Source organism: Orbicella franksi, chromosome 1 (genome assembly GCF_964199315.1).
Source record: "Orbicella franksi chromosome 1, jaOrbFran1.1, whole genome shotgun sequence".
NCBI classification, from domain to species: domain Eukaryota; kingdom Metazoa; phylum Cnidaria; class Anthozoa; order Scleractinia; family Merulinidae; genus Orbicella; species Orbicella franksi.
The window spans coordinates 5,943,562-5,959,775 of record NC_138145.1 but is presented as its reverse complement, the minus strand read 5'-3'; the positions used below and the strand labels follow the sequence as shown (position 1 = coordinate 5,959,775).

General features: G+C 38.9%; 1 protein-coding gene and 1 pseudogene across 3 annotated transcripts in view; one reads left to right on the top strand and one right to left on the bottom strand.

Moving 5' to 3' along the window:
- The first annotated feature begins 1,786 nt into the window (after positions 1 to 1,786).
- On the top strand, positions 1,787 to 13,071 carry LOC145484941 (cytosolic Fe-S cluster assembly factor NUBP2 homolog; annotated as a pseudogene). The gene is made up of 9 exons (XR_014049111.1): positions 1,787 to 1,941; positions 2,233 to 2,378; positions 4,101 to 4,189; positions 4,692 to 4,802; positions 6,695 to 6,766; positions 7,213 to 7,300; positions 7,781 to 7,893; positions 8,526 to 8,594; positions 8,958 to 13,071. The product of XR_014049111.1 is annotated as a cytosolic Fe-S cluster assembly factor NUBP2 homolog (transcript).
- Positions 13,072 to 13,079: 8 nt separating this feature from the next.
- The window catches only part of LOC145469511 (sulfotransferase 1B1-like), a 13,749-nt gene continuing 10,614 nt past the window's right edge, over positions 13,080 to 16,214 (bottom strand). For both annotated transcript variants that reach the window (XM_081453360.1, XM_081453291.1), the window contains exon 5: positions 13,080 to 14,155. In XM_081453360.1, the coding sequence (XP_081309486.1) occupies positions 13,880 to 14,155 (276 nt within the window). In that variant the 3' untranslated portion in view covers positions 13,080 to 13,879. The remainder of the gene's footprint in view (positions 14,156 to 16,214) is intronic.

Sequence of the window (16,214 nt, the reverse complement as noted above, 5' to 3'; positions counted from 1 at the left end):
TACTAATTATTTTCTTTTGTTGTTTCTAAACAGTTTATTGACTTGTTATAAATTACATAAGACAGAAAAAAGTTGCTTGCTGCGTCCTTGCGATGTTCTCTACGACGAAGCTTGTGTGATTTCCTGGCCTCAACGAACAAAGAACTTGGCTAATATCCAGCCCTGTTGACCTTACGCTTACTCAATAACCTATATGTAATTCTATGTTGGACTATGTAAAACAAAGGGGAATATCTAATTATGTATGGTTCTGTAGGACTTTGTAAGCAGGTTTTGAATGATATTGTACTTTAAAGTTGTTATCTGGACTGTAATCAAGCTTAAAGTTTGGTTATATATGGTTATATGAGTTTACTAAGGATTTTGTGTTACTATCAGGAAGATGTAGGGCTCTCCGTAAGGCTATATCAGCTCAATTGTATGAAAATGTATTGTTATGTAAAGCTATATGGGCCTGTGTGAGGCTATGTCAAGCAATTTAGGGCTGTAGAGCCTTGGCATGCGTGAAAAAAAGCTCTCTATGACTATTTCTAACTTTTGGTTGGGCTTAGGCCACGTTAATTCCATACTCAATCGAAGCCTTGTCATGGGTGTTTGCATCCTTCGAACTGTGCCTAAACGCATTGTAGAACTGGAAATGAAGACAGGAACTCACCCACGGTATCATTCATTATTTACTCGTTCGATCTTTTGTGACCTTGGGAAAACTTCGGACATCTTGGGTAATCTTCGGTAAATCGAACACTGTCGAAGAAGTTAACCTTTGGAAATCCGCCTAGTTAGGCGTAAAGAGCATCATCCTCGGTAATCTTTGATAACCTCCGGGAAAATCGAACACTGTTGAACATCTTCGGAAATTCGACTAATTCGACAAATCGAGCACTGTCAAAGCATGCTCAGAATATCTTCGGAAATACGACATATATGGAATATCGAACATTGTCGAAGGACGCAATCTTTGGAAATCCGACTAATTCGACAAAGAGAACATCTTCGGTAACCTATGCGAAAATCTCGAGTACTAATTCAGCAAATAAAACGAACAGTGTCGAAAATCTTCCGAAATCCAATATTCCGCAAGTCGAGCTCTGTCGAAGTATGTGCAGACGAATATCTTCGGAAATCCGACTGGTTCGGAAAATCGATTTACTGCCAAAGAAGACCATCTTCGGAAATCCGACTAATTCGGCAAATACAGCATCTTCGGTGGCCTTCGGTAACCTCTAGAAAAATCGTACTTTTTCGAACTTCTTCGGTAATCCGACTATTTCGGTAAGTCGAGCACTGTCTGTCGCTTTCGAGTGGTATATCACGGAATATCCCACGAGACACTTGTATTCTCTTGGTATGCACACGCGCCTAAAGGCTTGTGTTTATACCGAAAGAATTTAAATGACTTGTGGGATATAGTTATTCCAGAAGGGATCACTGTTCCGCCGTTTTGTTACTTTCCAGTAGCAAAATTCGTACGTTATCCATGTCATCTGGACTGGAGCCCAAAAAACTCAACACAAGCAAGTAAGTGGTAGGGCTAAAGCCCTTCCTCCTCCCTCGCGGTCCCTGATTTCATTTGTGGTTTTGAACATATCTTTCAGTAGCCTGAAATGCCAGTCATCTCCCACCATTAGCTTAATTCCCGGGCGATTAGGCTGGACGGTGGAAGATGACTGACATTTCAGGCCACCTCGAAGACCCAGGGGCAGTTAGTCGGGACGAAGCGATATTTTCGGGCGAAATTTTACGTCTTGATGTAAACTTTCGCCCGAAAATATCGCGTCGTCCCAAAATGTCGCGTCGACTAACTGCCCCTCGGCCCTGGGTCTCCCAGGATGACCTTTTTTCAGCTACAGAGCGAGCCTACACAGCAGCGGGAAAGCTCCTTGAGCCGACTGTACGCGAGGATGACCAGCAGTTTCCTTCTCAAATTCAAGATGGCGGACGGTGAGTACTGTCGTGCAACGAATGTGTTACTTAAAAAAATGCTGTTTGTATAAAGGGTGTATACATTATTTTTTCTTTAAAGTAAGACTACATGTAAGCGGAAGTATAGGTCCTTTTATGTTATCTTTTCGAAAGAAACTCCAGCTTCCTATACGGAAAAGGCTTAATATATTATTTGCATGCTTAGCGACGTTGTTGGAATTGTCCTCTCTCTCTAGAGTCCGAGTAGGCAAGTACAGCGAAGGTGCTGACTGTAATTCTCACTTAGTTACAATGTGGTTTTTGTTTGTAAATTTCAGGTCAGTCGGAGCAAACTCTTGAAGAAGTGTTAAAATCTGTCAAGCACGTGATTCTTGTTTTGTCTGGTTAAGGAGGAGTTGGTAAAAGTACTGTTTACGACACAGATAGCATTGACCCTTTACAACAAAGGATAGAAGGTAAGCTGAAATCTTTGCGTTCTGTTGACTTATGGTTTACATTTCTACATTTACCTGTATTAAGGACGTTCGCACGAAATGTAAAAATATTGGGGGTCACCGACTTCGTTTTGGAGAGAACATCCCCAGAAGAACACCCGAAATCTGAAATAATCGGGCTTCGTTAGCGAATAAGGTCACAATGTCTGTAAGCCCAAAAATATTGCAATTAGATCTTTGAAGTGAAATGTTCTCTGCCAAATGTTGTTCAAGGTAACTCCTCTGAAATAAAAGTGACAATAGATTTTTGTTCAAACTTTGTCTACTGAATATTTATCATATGAGAACTTCAATTTTGAAATAAAAGAGGGAGCTGCCCATGCTCAGTAAGGAGCAGTGAAGCATTGAAAATGCCCCATTTTGGCATTATTCAATGCTTATTATAAGAACGCATTCCCAGTAATTGTAAAATCTTTGTAAGTCCAGACTCACGAGAACATGCATTAAACTACAGTCAATACATTGCATCAGACACAAATAAGCATTTTAAGTTTGATTCAGACAGAAAGCTAAATCCTAGATTAAAAAAATGAACCAAATTTCTTGATATGGTTACCAAACTGCAAAATAGAAAAGACCACAGTCTATCTGCTATTTTCCTTATTTATTCAATTTTCAGCGATAGAAATTAGTTCAGTCTTTTCTCACGCAAAGCTTATGATTAGTTGATTACAATGACTGGAAAAAAAGGTGGGGTCCTGGTGCTCGTTAGTGAGCTATAGCCAGAACTCAATATCAAGGCAAATCCGTCATGTTTTCAAGATGCGCATGCATGAGCGTGTGCTAACTGACACCATAAATTATACGCAGTAAGGATGCGCGTTGCAAATGTGAGGAATCACCTTAAGGGGACCTATTAAGTGAATTTAGTCAACTGGCGAGGTTCCGTAATGAACAAGTTCGCATTTAGCGACCATAGTTTCATGGACCCTGCAGCCACAAGATGGCAGGATTCAATGTCCCGTGGACAGAAATCTTAATTTTTCTTTAACTTCCCACATTGATTTTTTGTTCATTTTTGGACAATGTGGAGATAATTGTTAATAAAATCTGTTTCTGGAAAGAAAAGTAGGGGTCACCAAACATCCAAGATCATTAAATCCCAGGCAAAGCTATAGCAATAGCCTTCTGCCCTATCATTGTTCATTTTATAGCCTGCATGACAGGCCGTAGAAGGGGAGGGAAAGGGTCCATGCAGGCTATTCATTTTATTACTTAGTGTGTGCTCTCATGCATAACATGATGTGTGAATTTGCGCACACAGTAAGGACGTGCAGAAACAATTAGGGCGAATGTCCTTAAGTCATTGATTCACACGCAGTGGGAGGGGTTGTGAGGGGAGAAGCTTTATTGGATGATTTTCTATGTTTTGGATAGGACTTGTTTTCGTGTTTTACGTTTGGGAGCAAGATTTGGTATCAGAAGATTTATAATATTGGCCACATGATGTGTGAACTGGTGACACTAAGGGAAAAATCCTGTCTTGGAATAAAAAATGTTCACTTTGCCTTCCCCCCAGCACCTTCTGTCTTTCTCCCCCCTACCCCAGAGTCACCCCAGTGAAAATCTGTGGATCTGCCACTGGTAGCAAAGAAGTGTCTTCAAGAATGTATTGTTACAGGCTGCCGTACTACCTTGATCACAATAAATGGGTAATCTTTGTGTTATCTCTTTATCTTCCAGGTTGGCATACTGGATGTTGACTTATGTGGACCAAGTATTCCAAGGATGATGAATGTAGAGGGAAAAGATATACAGCAGTGTTCTGCTGGGTAAGTCATAATATAAAGGATCATCTTCTGAAGCCATTCTGTGGGAGCCAATATTAACTAAATTATGCATATATATACTGTATACAACTCTGACACTTGTGTTTGATGTGTAACAGTGAAAGAGTGTCTATGAACTTTAGTGGCTCATTACAGGAGAATTCCTTATATCCAGTGTGATAACAAGAAACTGATTTGAAGTGTTGCGGCTTCTCCTGCATGGAATGCTGGTCTGTCAGGGACCACTACCCCACTTCTTTGGAACTTTTGTGGGTGAACTTGCTTGATCTTGGGAAGTTTTTTTTTTCGTAAAATTTAGATTATCTGCCATATAAATGCTCCAGACGTGTGTTTTAATTATCATACTTTTCATATACATACTTCACTTTCTAATTTTTTTTTTATAAGATTAGCTGATATGTTATTGACATCAAAGCTTACCTATGTTTTTTGCCGAAGGTGTTTACAAGTATTTTCTAAAGATCACCTGAACCTTTCTCTTTAGTTGGGTTCCAGTTTACACAGACAAGGACCAAGGACTGGCTGTTATGTCAATTGGTTTCTCTTTATTACATAAGAGATGATGCTGTTGTGTGGAGAGGACCTAAGAAAAATGGTATTTATTCATTTATGCTCTTCACTTACATATTTTTTGACTTACCTTGACCTGTTCAAGCTTGTTAATCAAAGCTAGATCTGAGTGTCTCATCATTAATGAAACTGACTACTGAAATCAGTTCAAGGAACTATGCCACCAGATATTGAGTAATTTTTTGTGAAATGCACAATTTAATTACCTTAGTTTAAAATGTAGGAAACTTCAGGTAGCTATTATTAGGCTTTGTTGATATTGAGCAAACAATACTTAATTTTCTTTTTTGGGGGGCAGTATTATGTCTAGTTGATATATATTACAAAATTTCTCGAAATACAAAATAGCTCAGTTGGTAGAGCAGTGCACCGGTATCGCAGAGGTCATGGGTTTGAATCCCGTTCAGGCCTGAATTTTTTTTCAGGCTTTAATTTCACAACTGCTTAAGTTGTGTGCGTAACTGCAGCAATCAATCATGTCTTCATATCTTTCTCCACAGTTCAAATATGTGATCTTTCATATACTCACTTACATTCTTCACCATGTATGGGTATATTACGAACTCGCAAAGTGACCAGCTCCCAGATGGCTTGATAGCTCAGTTGGTAGAGCACTGCACCGGTATCGCAGAGGTCATGGGTTCGAATCCCGTTCAGGCCTGAATTTTTTTCAGGCTTTAATTTCACAACTGCTTAAGTTGTGTGCATAACTGCAGTGATCAATCATGTCTTCATATCTTTCTCCACAGTTCAAATATGTGATCTTTCATATACTCACTTGCATTCTTCACCATGTATGGGTATTCTGAGTCCTGCCAGGGACTCAGAATTTTTCTTTGTCCCACGCTCGTGTCATGTTGATTAATTCACCTTCACATTTCATTACCGAGCTTAAAATTCACCATCTTTATTAACTTATCACTACTCACGATGAATTCGATAGCGTTGATCCTAGCAGTATGCAGGACACCTATCATACAGGTATATGAACTCAGTTAAATGACCTTGCTCTCCATGAGTTCTCGTAGCTCAGTGGATAGAGCACCCGCCCAGTGTTCGGGAGGTCATGGGTTCGATTCCTGTCGGGGACTCAGAATTTTTCTTCGTCCCACGCTCGTGTCATGTTGATTAATTCACCTTCACATTTCATTACCGAGCTTAAAATTCACCATCTTTATTAACTTATCACTACTCACGACGAATTCGATAGCGTTGATCCTAGCAGTATGCAGGACACCTGTCATATATGAACTCAGTTAAATGACCTTGCTCTCCATGAGTTCTCGTAGCTCAGTTGATAGAGCACCCGCCCGGTGTTCGGGAGGTCATGGGTTCGATTCCTGTCGGGGACTCAGAATTTTTCTTCGTCCCACGCTCGTGTCATGTTGATTAATTCACCTTCACATGTATGGGTATATTACGAACTCGCAAAGTGACCAGCTCCCAGATGGCTTGATAGCTCAGTTGGTAGAGCACTGCACCGGTATTGCAGAGGTCATATTTGAATCCTGTTCAGGCCTGAATTTTTTTTCAGGCTTTAATTTCACAGCTGCTTAAGTTGTGTGCATAACTGCAATGATCAATCATGTCTTCAAAAAAATTTTTTATGTGACACCCACAGCTGGTCACCACTGGATCTACAGTGTAACTATTTGTACAAAGTTATGCAAATTCTTTCAGAAATACTGTGGCTTTTCTGGGCTTTTGAATGAAAGGAAAATGTTTGAAATCAGCAAAATGTTTTACTACTATTTTAAAACAACTTTGTTCCAGGCCAGTGCACCACTGTCTGCAATGTGCTTTTATTAATGATTTTTTAAATGGAGCAAATTCTGTAGAGTGCTACAAACATTTTGATGTTCCTGCAGACTTTCTTGAGTTCTCAAGTGACAGTTACTGGTTTGTTTGTTTTTTTAGCAATGATCAAGCAGTTTCTATCAGATGTATGTTGGGGTGACCTGGATTACCAGCTTATTGATACACCTCCAGGTATGACAACTATGTAAAATGTTATTTTCAGAGGCTTGTGATGTACTGATGTGTGAGGTACAGTGGCCCAGTGGTTAATGTCATACACTGTAGATCAATAGATCTGGATTTAAAGCCTGTTCATGGGTCTTTGTACTGCATTTTTAGGTGAGAGACGTGACTGGCAATGCCTTTCATCACATAGGAGGAGAAATGAGTACTAACAAGTTGCTGGCCAACCTGAACTGCAAAAATACAGGGATACGAGGGGATATCCACCAGTAGGCCAGCTCCCCATTAAGGACATTTAAGGGAATACAATACTCCATACTAGGAGACTGGAGTTGGAGTCGGAGCAGGTATACTCTTAACTTTGCTGATAGTACAATCATGCACATTCATTTTGCAGTATGCAGTGTAATCCTATCATTATTCCTCTGTTCTAAGATTGGTTTTGTTCAATCCAGGAACATCTGATGAGCACATAAATGATTACAGTTAGTAGAAAATCTGTGACATTACAATCCAGATGGAGCAATTTTTGTCACTACTCAGGTATGCATATTAAAGTATATTATTTTATAATAAACGTTCTGTAAATGCTGTCAATTATTAGTAAGGCTTATTTTGATTTCAGAAAGTTTACATTTGCTTAATTTGTGTCTATTGTGACTAATACATTGTTAATTTAGCCGTAAGAGCATTGAGGAAAGGCCAGCCTTTCACTTAGGCATTTACTAGCCTTTTAATAGTCAATCAATTCAGGTGAAATCAAGTCTAATCATTGTTTGGCCAAAACCTGAGATTAGTTTAGTATCAGTTGATTGGCAAAATTGGTCTCCAGTTCTGAACTTTTAACCCTTATTTTTTTTCCCCTTTGTTCTCAATGAAAGAAAAATATCAGCAGTTGTTCCTGGGCTTGGGATAATTCTCCATCTTCAATTGCTCAATAAAAGATTTGCAAGAAATTTACCAGAATGAACTAGCATGTAATATATTGATGGATTTTTCAATGACATTCCTGCTGTTTCTCAGGGTGTGGCAGTGTCTGACGTCAGGAGAGAACTAACATTCTGCATTCTAAAATCCCCATCCTAGAGTGGTGGAGAGCATGAGTGAATTTGTCTGTCCTCATTTGTAATGTAAGTGTTAGCCTCCTAATACAGATGCTCTTTGCAGGAAACACTGAAGGGGGGTACTCCCATATACGGGCTATATAGGTACAAATGTGTCATGGCATAGGGTATAGTTTTTGAGGTTTTCAATCCTTAAAATAGGGTATCATTTTTGCCCCTGTTGACATTAATTGCATTCACAGTGTGATCCTTAGACAGGTTACCTACCTAAATTGTGTCCGCTAACATTGAAATGCGTAAATGCCCGGCTAAACAGAAAATAAGTTCTACACTTGATGCTTTTTTAAACTTCCAGTGTCACAGAAGTGAAATACAGTTGACCTGTTGGTGCCATTCATAGTTTTTGTTTTTTCCTTGAATTGGATGTCGTTTTTCTTGGTTCGGGCCTTAAACAGGGTATCAGTTTCTTTTGCTTCATCCTTAAATAGGGTCAGGGTTTTAAGTCTTTTCACTGCACACCTACAGTATCTGGGAGGAAACATTGCCCGACAAGTCCATGCAAAATGCATGTGTGGAGGAGGCTTTTCCTTTTTATGATTTAAAAAGAATATTTAATACACTATGACTTGTTGTATTTTTGACTGTTATAGTGTACCTTCATCTAGTTCATAGTATGAAATAATATTCCACTTTCTTTCCTTTAGAAATGTACAAATTTGTTTCAAAAGGAGGAGGTGAAGCTTTGGCAAAGAGCTGCCATGCTCCATTTTTAGGTAAAAATACTTACTAACATCAGTGACTACACAGGAAGGGGGATAGAGGGGTGACGGGCAATCAAGATCATGTTTCAAGGAAAATGGTCTTTTCACCATTTATTACACTTGTCTATATTAGTGTTAAAAAAAACAAGCAGCAAAGTATATTGTTTGGAAATGCAAAGGTCTCATTTGCTGGAAGCTTAAGGAATTCTTTGTTGTGTCAAGCTTATCACAAGGGGTCATTGCAAATTGCAGACAATTCTCACTGATGGGATGTGTTCAATTTGACATTGAAATCAGTCAGTTTTCACAGAGGAGAGTCTTCTAGCTATATCTTGCCTTCAGCTCTTGAAAAAATAATTTTTTCCTTTTTTGTAGGTTCTATTCCACTGGATCCCAGTCTAACGCAATCCTTAGAAGACACCAAGCTGTTATTGACTTGTTTCCTAACTCACCAACACTAAATGCAGTAAACGTAATCACTTCCAAACTGTTAGAATTGGAAAGCAATGGAGATCAGTGATTGAAGGAACAAGTACTTTTTTTTCAAAAAATGGTTGTTGAGCATGTGGCATTTATACAGTTGGACAAATGTGACTGAGATGGCCAAGTGATCAACCACTGGTTTCTCCTTACAGTGCCAGTCCCTTATCAATCTTACCAGTGATGAGAATTACGGCAATCATCAATCAAGCCCTGCTCTAGTCATTAATTAAGGAAGAAAACATAGAAAAATATGGCTTCGCCCCTCTATGGATGATTTTGCCACTCACTTAAACCAAGCATTGCCTTGTTGTTGGGGCATATAAACCATGCGCAATAGCCTCCTTCACAAAGTTCTAACTTGTAAAGCAAGAAAGTATGATTACTGAACAGCATCTTGAATTGGGAAAAGCTTCGTTTGAATTTTCCTTTGATACATAGTTACATAGTATATGCGACTTCAAGACTTGTTTTGTCTGTGACCTCTTCAGTTGGTCGCCAGTAAAGATTTGAATTTTGGATGAGTTCACGTAACCATGCACGAAAAATATAACTTGACACCAAATAATAACAACCGACAATAATATAACCAGATAGAAACAATAATAACAAGATAGAAATAAACCAGTAAATAAATAAATATTAAATAATTAAGTAGACTGAAATAAAAAATGCAAATTAGTTATAGTTTAACTTGTGGTATCAAGGTTTATATTCCATGCATGGTGCCATGAAGTCACTTGGATTTAAATCTGTTATGGGGACCAAATTAAGAGGTCATGGACGAAATTAGCTTTGTAGTTGTATATATTACTGTAACTGTGTGTCGAAATAAGATTTGAATGCAGTTTTTCCCTATCAAGGTGACGTTAAATGTTTGTACTTGAATTTTGATAAGCAGACTGATGTTGCAGAAATGATTTATGATTAGAAAAACAATTTGAATGAGGTCTTTCCTAATCCAGATTGTTGCAAATCATAATTTTACATGGCCAATAATATACCTAAGATTCTTTGTTCAGAAACTCATAAAATGTTGCAGCTGAAAGGTCAATGAAAAAAAAAATGGAAATAAATACAAGTGGTACTGCCTCAGTTATCTGCATGGTATTTTGCGATTGTAAGAATTGCATGAATAATCAACGTTTGAGTTACTTTTACGTGTAAGAGAAATTAACATGGAGACTCCAGATGTCCAATTTTGTTTCTAATTTAGTGGGTTAGTGCGCAAGCATGTCAATACAAGAGTTATTTTTTTGTGAATAAAACGCCCCTGGAGGTAGCAGCACTCAGTGGACTCTTGACAATTATGATAAGGTTAATCCAACAAGTTTGTCTGGTTGTGATGTACAGCGAAAAAGAAAACATCTGAAGAATTTGGTTTATCTTAGGAAATGTGATATTAAGCCTACTTTATGAGATCTGATTTTAAAAATCGATCAGTGACTTTGTTTATTAGAACTACATGGAACTGTTCCCAGCAAGACAGCTAAACATCATGCAGTCTGTAAAAACGGCAGATTGGTGTTGATTCTGGATAATTTGTCCAACTCATTTTATAACAAGAACCAATTTAAGTAATATATAGAGTTAGCCAAGCCTAAAAGCAGATCTCCTGATTACAACAAGTTAACCTTGCTTGAGCCTGGGATCCAATTGAAAACCCGTACTTGGGCAGTGGTCAACTTAAAAAAACACGTGACCTCAAAGAGCTCTAAAAACGAGCCTGCGATATGGTGAAATGATACTGGACAGTGCATACCTTGTTTTGACAGGTGTCAATTGAATATAACATGGATACCCAATATCAAAGATGTATGCTTTAACCCTCCCCCCTCCTGATCTCTAAAGGAAGAGCCTTGGGAACTAGGTTGTTGTAGAGTGACATTTCACATTGATTTACATGGAGGGGCCGTACGGACGAAGGTACTACGGACAATCACGTGACAACCAAAATATTTTGGCTCGATGGGTTACTGCTAATATATAGATTTAGACCAGCCTAAAAGCGTAGCTCCTGGGCCGGGTTGTTCAGAGCCAAATTAAGCTAACCCAGGAAAAGGTAGAATTTTGTTTTGAGCTTTGTAACGCGAGTTATAAACTTGAGCCCGCGATACGGTAACGTGATACTGGTCAGCGGATACCCTGTTTTGACAGGTGTCAATTGATCATAACATGGATGTCCAATATCAAAGAAGTACACGGTAAACCAAGGCTGCATGTCTCTGTCAACCTACTATTTGGAGTATGGCCGCCATGTTGCGCGACTCCGTCGTCGTCGTCGTCGTCGTCGCCGTCGTGCGTACAAGCCCACGAGCAGTAGGGCAGCAATACCACTAGCAATGATAACCATGAGAAAATCAACTCATGGGTTTCCTTTTCTTTCCTATATGAGTATGGGGCTCCGCTTGGCGGCCCTTCGGAGCTCCGCTATAACATCGTCATGCAATAGCACGGTCTTATTCTGTTGCCAGCAATGATCGTAGTGTTTTTAAGTTTTGATATTCCACAAAACCAGTTCAAATTAGATAATATCAATATCAAATCCCATAACATAGACACGAGAGGCGTGCAAGAATTATTTTGTTTGTGAACTAAAAGTCTCGGAGATAGGAGCATTCATGGAGCTGTTTACAATAATGATTTGGTTAATTTGACAAGTGCTTTTGGTTGCGATATACAGCAAGAAAGAAACTGGGAATTTATGATGTACATACGATGTTACATCGGTAATGGTAAGATAGCTAAATAGTAAGCCATAAAACGTTTGACTGGAAAAACTACAGTGATCTGACACGTCTCCAGATTAATGTAGATACCATCTTATTTTTTTCTTTGATTCGTTCTTTGATAAAACTCACACTGTGATTGGTGTAACACGTGCACATGAATAAATCCCTCACTCACCGATCACATAGCCCTTCAGACCCCCAAAAGGAATTTTTGCTCAAAAATACTCAAGTTTAGAGACCTTTTCGCATTTTATACGAGTCGTAAGTTTACCCTTTTTACACAACACAACACAACAACACTACTTCACCGAAAATAGAAAGAAAGAGAAAAAAACCTCTCTGACAAATTGAAAGTCTGATTTAATTAAATTACACTTTAACTTGATGCCACGCAGTCTTCAAAGAGCATTTGAGCAGTTTTGATACTTTTTAACTTTAAAAATATCGGACTGAAAAGAATGTCATAAAATGCCCATCAAATAAAAATAAAATGCTACTGCAGCGACGTAAAAACCGTCCAGAAATGAAAGCTTTTTTTCAATATCCTGGGAACAATGGCCGATAACTTGTCAGCTCTAATTGAATTTACTCCCATATGAAAAACAAAAGTGTTAAGTTACCATTTGTAACTAAAGATACCAAACATCTCGTGGGAACAAGAGGTGACGATTCGTCAGCTCTAATTGAATTTACTCCCTTGTGAAAAACAAGAGAGTCAAATTACCCTTTGTAACTAAAAAATAAAAATATCACGTTATATTTGCATGCAACAAGAACAAAACAATCGTCACCTGCACTTACTGTTGTAAACGTTAGAACTGATTCAAATCTAAATAGTCTCGTCTCCTCTAAAACATGTCCTAAGAACTAGAAGCGACGATTCGTGACCTCTAATTGAATTTACTCCTTGTGAAAAACAAGTATCAAGTTACCTTTGTAACTAAACATAAAAATATCTCGTTGCATTTGCATACTACTAACTCACGGACTGTTTCAAACCTCAAGGCTCATCTCGTTCGTAACTAAAATCCTCAGCCAAACCCACAGAAAACGTCGAAGTAAGCCCAATATATGAATACTTCCTCCTCTTTTATGGAAGAATAAATATGGCCGTTCTAAACTGTGTCGGGATCAAATCTTCTCACATACCATTTACTTTTACAACAAGAAATTGGATTAGCTGTTTATAGTAGATCCAATCTGATTGGTGTGACATACATACATCTTTCACTCACTCACTCACTCACTCACTCACTCACTCACTCACTCACTCACTCACTCACAGATGGTTTGTTCAACTTGTTGTTGTTGGTGGTGGTCGTATAAATTTGTTATTATTATCATTAGTATCGTTATTATTCTCATTATAATTATAACGAAAACAACCAAAACCTTTAAAATATGCACTAAACGTTTCCACATTCAGTTAAGTCCAGCGCCAAGAGGGTCCCCTATACCTCTTCTGAAAACAATTTCACGTGTATGTAATTGACCTTTTCACGCATCACGTAAAATTCGAAAAACAGCTTCACGTTCACAGAAAAAAAGCAAGCAAACACGTTTCACATAAAAATGCAAAGGCTAAATCATGTGTCACATAAAAATACAAATTCTGTCCACGTTCGCAAAACATACAGAGCCCTCCATTTTGATGCATCGAAATGCCGTGTCTGGCACATCGTGACAGACTAGATTCTAGGCCCTCCTGGTTCACTGCCGCTGTGGTTAGTTCTTAGTCCTCCAGCCGCAAGCGCGTCGAATGGGCAGGTTTTACATCTAGTTTGGTGTAGTTTACCAGCTTTAATGACGCTAAAATCTCCAAACGAAGTGAAAAATTATCCCCGCGAAGGTCGTTGGTTCACAAATCACGCGTTAAGTAAATGCATAATTTACGGATCATGAAAACATCGAAAACCGGTTTCCCGAGGACGGAAAAATATAGATTCGCGAATCACGGAAAAAATAAATCCTCATTCACGTTTCACGCAAAGCAAAAAATGCTTATTCACGCGTCACGGAAAAAGTGTAGGCGACCCTCCGCCAAAGCTATCGCATCTTCTGATTACTCAAGTGATGGTTAGTTTCTTAAGTGTCAAATTCAATCCCTGTTCCTTCCATTCTTTCTTTGAACACTTTATCAAATAACTCGTTCTGTTCCTCAGTGAAGAAGTTTTTCCATTCTCCTACTTGTCCCTTTCTAATAAAGCCATCCCCCTTCATTCCTTCAAACCAACTGTAATTCGTGTGCTCAGAGCTCTTCATGGCGCCAAATGAAGTTTGTTGGACAATGAGGTCACGTGTTTCTGGATAGATTTCTTTACCCATGAACTTAGCTATCTTGTCCACAGTATCTGCTGGATCCTGAATAAATGAAATATTAATGATCAGAAAAGGCTATCAACCGTCTTTATTCGGGGTAACTGTGAAAAGGAAACAAAACAAGGGAAAATGTTACGCCCACAGGCGTTCGGGCTGGTGGGACGTAGACCCCTACCCCAGTCTCGGAAATTGTGAAATTTTTCAAGCAAAACCCTCATGATTCGGACAACAGCACTTGGGAGAAAACATTCCAAAAGGTTCAAGGCTTGTAGGCAAGTTTCTCTGACTTCTCTGACGTATGCCTCGCCAAGACGGACTTCATGTCAAATGACATGAAGGATCCAGGTATTCTGCTTTGAAAAAGCCACGTATCAGTTGATGAGCTTAACTGTGTATCGTGGAAATCCACAATATGAATATCATTTCCAGTTTCCCATCAACAAAACAATGACAAAAGAATCAAAGAGAACGAAGACCAAGACGTTTGTGTTTGTGTGGTGGCTTTGAAAAGAACCGTTTTCAACAACTCCACAAAGAGTCGTTTAAATTTTAAAATTGTTTTTGAGGTTTCGTACGAGGAAGAAAATAACTTTTTCTTTCATAAGTTTCTGATTTTACTAGAACGAGTAGGCTGTCTATCGAGGCCACAGAGTATGCGAGGTTCGAAATAACAAATTTTGGAATTATAACAGTTCCATTTGAGATGAGAATTGACGGTGAACGTTTTGTTTTCACTGCAATTTGAGTCCGTTTGTATCCCAGTTTTAGCACTCACTCGTTCAGGCGGCATTGAGTAATTTTCTTCCGGCAAGAACTGTCCTACCGAAACGACACGACAATAGCCATTTTCTTCGCAGCTAACAAAAATAAAGACAATGCTAAAGCTGCTTTGGCCTCTTCTTATAGTTAACTTGAGAATTCCGGGTTTAATGTCACGAGGAATAGCATATTTTGTTCAAAACAACACAACTAATATCCTACCTGGCGACACTCCACCACAGGTAACCCAAGCGTAATATAAGAGTTTGTATGAAGAACCGTGGCTAAAATATAAGAGCTTGCGTGGAGATCAGGAGTTGACATTAAATTCGTTCAATGTATGGGTAATTTATCGAATAAAGACTCTTGAACATTTAATGGTGTCTTTTTTCTCATCCTAGAGAGTTTAAACGAGATTTGAACGAATTTTGAAAAATATGTCCTACGGCGGCACGAATGAGCTTCTAGAATCTTTTAACCTGGTAGCCACAGTAATGGTTGTTATATCTTAAATGTGATAAAATGCCTAACGAACAAGCTAATAGGAACGACGCGAAGGAGAAAGGGAGGAAAAGAACTCGAGAAGGAGGCTCCCAAACTGACGAAGAAGACGCGACTGGAATTCACACCTGCAGGCAACCATGTGGACATTGCAACGATGCAACGAACTCAAGACTCAGCAGCATTGGAGAAAAGCTCAACTTGCTCTTAAGAGTCCTTCCCAGTTAGAAAATCATAAGCCTAGAATCAATTAACTCGAAGAAGAAAATAAATCCTTACAAACAAGCCTGCAATATGCTCAAGTAGAAATCGAAGATCTAAAAACGAAGGCAAATGACGCAGAGTCTCAGCAACAAAAGACCAACGCCGATCAAGAGCGAATAAATAAAGAACTCAAGGAATTACAAAGACGGCATATCAAACTGGAATGCCATAGTCGCAGAGGCAACTTGAAATTCTTTGGAGTGAAGGAGCGAGAACGTGAATCTAACAGCAATACCGAGACGGTTTTATGGGAATTTAGGCACGCGAAGCTGAAAATTCCACCCAACGACGTAAAGGAAATACACTTCGACAGAATTCATAGGATTACCACGCATACACGCGATGGCCGAAACTCAGGACCCCGTCCAATTATAGTCAAACTCTCCGCTTATCAAGACAAGAAATTCGTAAAGTCGTTCATCAAAAACGTTCCCAAAGGCACCAACATTGGAATATCCGATGACTTTCCAAAAGAAGTGGATGGGATAAGAAGAAAGTTATACTCCGTTCTCAAAGCAGCCAAACGCGAAAAGAAAGAAGCTTACTTCAAGGTAGAAAAGCTTTTAATTAACGGCTC